The sequence below is a fragment of the Limulus polyphemus genome, unplaced genomic scaffold (assembly GCF_000517525.1).
Source record: "Limulus polyphemus unplaced genomic scaffold, Limulus_polyphemus-2.1.2 Scaffold40, whole genome shotgun sequence".
In the NCBI taxonomy this organism is placed as follows: Eukaryota; Metazoa; Arthropoda; class Merostomata; order Xiphosura; family Limulidae; genus Limulus; species Limulus polyphemus.
This window is the reverse complement of record NW_013665650.1, coordinates 1,012,311-1,019,767: the sequence shown is the minus strand read 5'-3', so window position 1 is coordinate 1,019,767 and position 7,457 is coordinate 1,012,311. Positions and strand designations below refer to the sequence as shown.

Here is a 7,457-nt window from a genome sequence, read left to right as displayed (position 1 = left end):
GAAATTCAAAAAGACAAGAGACAAAGTCTATTCAACGTACCTAGGTAACCATCTTAGTCACAGAAACCACTCAATTATTTGTCAAAGAAAGCTAAGGAAAAATGGTTTGCATTGTTTGTGACTGATTTCAATGTAACTACATGGAGGTTTACAAGAGTTCATAACTGAAGAAAATCGTTCATTTTAGATAACAATTTCTTTGTTTTTTACTTTATATGTTAGATCAAGAAGATTATGCTAATCATGATTGAGAAATTTGATTTGTATCCAAATTGTATGTTATTATATTTTTAGGGAATTTATTATTTTTACTTCAATCAAATGTGTGAATAGATGTAGTTGAACACATCTTAAAAATGCAATAACGAAGTTTTGCTAAAATATAAAACATATTACCTTCACAGCTACAGGAGTATCACTTAGGTATCCACTGTACACCTCCCCGAAAGCCCCTTGGCCCAAGGCTCTGAAATGAAAATACTTTTATTAATACCCTTTTTACGTTTGTAAGTATATTTGACATCTGGTATTTAAATCAAAACTTTCCACTTTTTATCAACAACTCAATATGTTCTTCTCTCCTTTTTAAAATCCAAGATTTCATACTTGACCAAGGTGAGACTCTCTCGAGGGATTTCGCTGAGGTCCTTGACTGTGTACATACTTCCACCAAATTCATAGTTGGGATTGTAGTCGGTAAACACCCCACCATTCTGACGAAGTTGGTTTAACTGGACTTCGGGGTTGCTCAATGGTTCATGATGGACGTCTCGTATATGTCTCTTCCGATAGCGGTTGACTAAATTAAAAAAAAAGGTCTATCTTATATTAACTCATAAAGTGTCTAATATGACAGATAACCACCAAGAGATCCATCTTATATTAACTCATAAGGTGTCTTAGGTGATACATAACCATTAAGAAGTTCATCATATAACTCGTTAACTTTCTAATTTGACAGACAACCACTAAGAAGTTCATCATAAAACTCGTTAAATGTCTAATTGGACAGACAACCACTAAGACGTTCATCATATAACTCGTTAAGTGTCTAATTTGACAGACAACCACTAAGACGTTCATCATATAACTCGTTAAGTGTCTAATTTGACAGATAACTACTAATAAGTTCATCATATAACTCGTTAAGTGTCTAATTTGACAGACAACCACTAAGAGGTCTATTTTATACGAATTCAAAGGTGTCTTATGTGACAGATAACCACCAAAAGATCCATCTTATATTAATTCATTAGGGGTCAAAGGTGACAGATAATCATTAAGAAATCCCCCTATATCAAATCGTGAGGGGCCTAAAGTAAAAGATAACCACTAAGAGATCCATCTTATATTAATTCATGATGTGTCTAAGATGATAGATAACCACCAAGAGACCCATCTTATATTAACTCATAAGGTGTCTAAGGTGACTTTCGCTTTTAATTGGCACTGCAAAAGAAAAAGTGAATAATAAGTTTTATTATATATATATATTTATTTAGAAAAATTTTCCCATAAAATGTTTCTACAAAAGACTTGGCGAAAAGTATTAAATAGTTAACAAACGAAGATTAAATTAATATAATTATCTAATTGTTCAATCAAAGAAGAGCTGTTTGAGTAAATCAACCTCATATAATAATACAGCCAAACTTTAGAGATAATAAATTAACAGATTAATGATCTATTGATATTACGGATAGCCACCAAGAGTTCCGTCTTATATTAACTCATAAAGTGTCTAAGATTAGAGATAACCACCAAAATATAAAGTAATGCTTGTTTGTTTGTTTGTTTTTAATTATGCACAAAGCTACACAAGGGCTATCTGTGCTCTGCCCACCACGGGTATCGAAACCCGGTTTCTAGCGTTGTAAGTCCGCAGACATACCGCTGTGCCACTGGGGGGCATAAAGTAATGCAGAATTTGTCAAACATTTACAACAAACAATCAAGCCAATGTTAAAGAAATGGTTGTAATATATAAAAAATCTTCCTGAATTAATAATGAGTTGGAAGTGATGAACGCTAAGCAAGAAAGATCATGTAGGAAAAATTCTTCATACGATAGATAACCCTAGTATTTCAACGATTATGATTATAATCCTTAACACCAAGTTTTCTGAATCGTTAGGCTTAAGAAATTAAAAACTATATGTGAAATAAAACTGCCACAATTGGTAGAACACTTAGGGGATAATTACTTACATCCTAAAAAGCAGAAAAAAAATATCACTGCCAGTGTCACAAAGATGCACAAAATGATCACTATCAGTTGGTGCATTGGAAGATGGAAACTTTCGCTTTTAATTGGCACTGCAAAAGAAAAAGTGAATAATAAGTTTTATTATATATATATTTATTTAGAAAACTTTTCCCATAAAATGTTTCTACAAAAGACTTGGCGAAAAGTATTAAATAGTTAACAATCGAAGATTAAATTAATATAATTATCTAATTGTTCAATCAAAGAAGAGATGTTTGAGTAAATCAACCTCATATAATAATACAGCCAAACTTTAGAGATAATAAATTAACAGATTAATGATCTATTGATATTACTGTATAACCTTTCCTCAAATTGCAATAAAGATTTAAAATTCTGATATTAATAATAATTTAATAATAGTTAAACGCATAATAGTTTCCTTTCTTAATAATTATAACATATTTGAAAATATCATTCACACACATGGAAGAAATTTCCGTTAGATCTAACATTAATTTGACATTATATAAGCTATTCTCTATATAACCTGAGAAAAGAGATCCTAATTCACCTACGTCATTTATTTTCTTTTTTAAACTGTTTTGTATATTGGGAATTTTATGTTTATTTATTCTAAAATTTTGTAGTTTCGATCTTATAATAATTTAGAATACCAATTACTGTTCATTATTATTATTTCTAGACGGGTGGGTTCCAAGTGAAGGAGCGAAACTAGTTTAAATAAAGAACTTTTGTCTAGCCTTTGGTTATCAAGTTTGTGATATTTAATTTTTACTCTTGACTTGGTGTTTCACTTTCTGTATACATATTTGACCATTTATTTTTACTTTAAAAGATATGAGTCAATAACCGCTTTCAAGAACGTAATACGACTGCTATAAAACTCATATCATTTAGCTCTGACATATTTTTCTAAAGAAGTAAACAAAACCTACCTAGACATGATAGGCCATCAGTACCCAGAGAAAAACCTTGAGGACATATACAGCTGAAAGTTTTGTTTTCTAAACTCATTGTTACACAGAGGAACTCGCATCCACAGCCCCTGTGGGCTGGTATTACATGTACTTGCCCATCTCCAGGATTGACTCCAGCCTCTTCTAAGGTCATAGTAGACGTTGGATTGAAATAAGACGTTCCGCCATTACCATTGCTATAGGAGGTGTCATCAACAGCAGCGTCTCCACCTAGTGGAAGTAATAAAAGTATGTAAAAAAATTGACAAAGTTGATGCTTTTTATACTTTAATATTTTATAGTAAAATGTCTCTTCACTATATTCTTCTTTATAATTTATCGCTACGAGTCACGTTTGAAACTGGATTTAGCAAAGTCTCTAGCTTTCCAATAAATGAAGATTTTACAAGATTTTTAAATAATATTTGTAGATAGTGATTGATACGTTCTGAACGATTATATAGTGTGTTTGTTTGTATTTCTTATCATGTTTAAAATTCTTTATTTTATCTTGTTTCTAAGTAGCGTTTACAGGGTACTTACATCACATCTCTTGATGAAGTTCAATCATCTTAAAAATGTACCTAATAGTTGCTGAAAACATTTTCACACTTACCTATAATAGAACCTCAAGGAAATATTTGGCAATAATTTGGTTTATTAATATATATTTATAAAAGATAACAGCAAAAGTTTATCCTGCAAATACAATTTCGGCATAATGTCCTGAAATTATGTCTTTTACTCCTAATAACTCATAGAGCTTCAAGTAACATTGAAATAAGCTCCCATGTTTAAAATGATACAACCTCAAGGTAATGTGTTAGAATGAGTTTGTCCTCTATAAACCAATACAGGTTCAAGATACTCTTGGAAAAAAACTGTCTTGTTAAAACTGATACAAGTTAAGATAGCGTCAGATTAAGCTTGACATTTAAAAGGCTGACAGTTTCAATATAACACTGGAATACGCTTGTACTTTAAAAATTGATACAGTTTGTTTGTTTTTGAATTTCGTGCAAAGCTACAAGAGGGCTATCTGCGCTAGCCGTCCCTAATTTAGCAGTGTAAGACTAGTCATCACCACCCACCGCCAACTCTTGGGCTACTCTTTTACAAACGACGAGTGGGATTGACCGTCACATTATAACGCCCCCACGGCTGAAAAGGCGAGCATGTTTGGTGGGACGGGGATTCGAACCCGCCACCCTCAGATTGCGAGTCGAGCGCCCTAACCACCTTGCCATGCCGGGCAATTGATACAGTCTCAAGATAAATTTGAATAAGACTGTAAGTGATGATACAGCATCAATATGTCATTGATATAGTTCACTGAACAAGTGACCTAACTTTAGGTTAAACAGCATCAATATGTCATTGATATAGTTCACTGAACGAGTGACCCAACTTTAGGTTAAACAGCATCAATATGTCATTGATATAGTTCACTGAACAAGTGACCCAACTTTAGGTTAAAATCTTACTATATTCCAAACTTCAGTGACATGTATAAGAATTATTTAGCAGATATAATTAAGTGTTTTCAGCTAATGAGAAGCTTATAACCGCATTGAACAATTATATAAAATTATATACCTCTGTAACCTCCCCCTCCTCCTCCTGCTGTGCAAGCTCCTCCTCCACCTCCAAATCCCCCGTGTGTTTTCCATTCAAAGGCATCTCTACAAACGTACCCACCACGTGCACCGTTCAGAAAAGATCGTCCTGATGTCGAACTTTGGTCAGCATCGTTAGAGTCGTTCCAACCACCACCTCCACCTAGTGAGAAATTTGTGAATAAAATCAAAACTTTTTGTCAGTGATTCCCTGGTGTAATTAGCCAGTTTGTTTGTTTGAAATTAAGCATAAAGCTACACAATGGGCTATCTGTGCTCTGCTCACCACTTGTATCGAAACCTGGTTTCTATTGTTCTAAGTCCGCAGACATGTCGGTGTGCCACTGGAGGGGGGGGGGCGTGTTTAGCCAGTGTGAGCCGAGAAAAGTATGTTAAACTATTCTGGAAGGTCACGAGTTAAAAAAGAAAGATGGCTCTCTTTTTATGATCTTCTATGGGACTCTGATTCAGCAGAAACATCTTCGTCTTCTATTCGTAAGAAGATTATCTACTCTTGTAAATCATGTAGGTAAGAAACTCTGCCATTACACGGATAAGTAAAATATATTCGTGACTTAGTATTCATTAAATCGTTAGAAAGACATTATTTTTTTTTATTCAATATTCTTAAGAAATTGTTCGATAAAGGATTTGGTATAAAACACTATTCTCTCAAAGTTGACCTTTGTAAGACTTGGCATGAGAAACATTATATTACTTAGGTATTTGTTAGAAAAACGAAAGGATTTCGTCTAAACCACACATAACATATTCATTAACTGAATATTTGTGTGAATGAACTAAAGTATGGTAGTTTTGTGGTTATTAACGTTAACGTCCGATCAGAGCAAATTATATACTTAGAACGAAACTAAAATTCAAGTTAGCGAGCAGAATAGCTGATAAAATATAATTGTATTACTTTTCTACTCAAGAAGATTAAAGTGCACAGTCTCATGAATTAGGTACCTTTGCTGATAACATTATTTTTGGCCGTGATTCCAGCAAAATCTCACGAAGTTCGGCCAGCTTAGGAGATTTAGGTTATTCTTAAATATATTAGGCTAACAATGCAAAACTATCTCTAGAATAAAATCATAATAATACATAAAATGAATAATGTTGTTTGATAAATTATATAGTATAACCAATATGCTAATGAAAGTAACAATAGATAAATGATATATGATATGTTGCTTGGGGAACACAGAAATACTAGCTTAAAGTACTTTCGTTGAAGTAAATTTCTTTTAAAAACGTAACCTAGTTATAATATGCTTGATTTTTCTTCAATTCTTCCTAACAAGTCTTTTGACCAGTGGAAACTCATCAAGCCATTCCCACTGTCTAACGTTAGAGAAGAGTGACATCTATGACGACACGTGTTACTGTTTAAACTGTGTCGACCTAATAGCAGTAGTTTTCCTATAGTACGATAAAAAATAAAATTTATGAAGATACAAAATAATCAATCGAAAAATGGAATAATACGTGAAGTGTCTATGAAAATATAAGTGTTAAATATAATACAAATAAAACAAGACCGTGTGGTGTGTCTAATACTATCACTATGACACTTAACAAACATATAGAGTTGGCTAAAGGAAATAATAAATAAAGTTAAATCTTTTGTAAAAACAGAAAAGTAAACAGCATAAGCCTCTATTCTATAGTGTTGAAACCATAAATACACAATTAATATATTTCAGTACTTGGACGGGGGTACTCCTGTTTTCCTCTCACATCAAAATTATGGGTATTAGGATTTTCAGATCCACACCCGAAAATTGTCGTTTTTCAAAAGTGAAATTGCTGTAACCCCCCAAACCATCCAATAAGACACATCAAACTACAACACCATTACTATGATCGATACCACCCCTGTCTTTCTAGCCAGATTTAAAATCCACCATGATTTCTTTTATTTATTTATTTTTTCTCACGACACAAATAGTGCATGAGCGGGGTGAAGAGATAATGTTTTTGAACACCCCCGATTACTTTGACCCTTGGTCAAAATTGATATCTAAAATTAATTTGGCCTAAGGCTAGAAGTTTTAAATCGAAATAACTGCCACGGTAAACTAAAACTAAACTTCAGTACTTGGCTTTTTATCTTCATAATACGGTAATGCGCAATATACGAAGCGAACATTTTGTAATTTCTAGAGTAGAAAAGAAATATATTGTTCTATGATGGAGGTTTAATGGAAAGGGTTAATTTTACCTGCTCCGTTATGGGAAAAGACTCCGTTTCCAGGAGGGATGCTAGGGATGACACCACGTCCATTAGGGTCTATCGCTGTATCTGGGTCATCGGGTTGGTTATACGATAGCCCACCGCCTCCAGCAGCCACAGCCAAGATAATAGGTTGGTGAGATTGAGTATGGAGCTGTTGGTAAGGGATCAAAATACAATAGCTAAAACTATAGTTTGGGATTCTCAGGATTGTTTGAGCTAATATCATATAGTATTCTTAATTGTTTTAATAAATGCTTTAGTTTGAAATGTATGAATCATACTGTTATGCAAAATATATTATAATATCGAGAAATTCTGTTACGATTACATATGTTGAGTGCGATCAAAACACCATTTTAGTGTTGCAATTATTTCTTCACACACAAAGTTTTCCCAGTCTGTTTAACAACCAA

The 7,457-nt window shown here is 33.2% G+C and overlaps 1 protein-coding gene across 1 annotated transcript in view; it reads right to left on the bottom strand.

The window, feature by feature from the left end:
• LOC106461670 (ALK tyrosine kinase receptor-like) overlaps positions 1–7,457 on the bottom strand; it is a 92,076-nt gene that overhangs the window by 37,924 nt on the left and 46,695 nt on the right. The window contains exons 15-20 of the mRNA XM_022388930.1: positions 7,030–7,195; positions 4,783–4,965; positions 3,166–3,417; positions 2,209–2,316; positions 607–799; positions 397–466 (exon numbers count right to left, since the gene is read on the bottom strand). Of these exons, the coding sequence (XP_022244638.1) occupies positions 397–466; positions 607–799; positions 2,209–2,316; positions 3,166–3,417; positions 4,783–4,965; positions 7,030–7,195 (972 nt within the window). The remainder of the gene's footprint in view (positions 1–396; positions 467–606; positions 800–2,208; positions 2,317–3,165; positions 3,418–4,782; positions 4,966–7,029; positions 7,196–7,457) is intronic.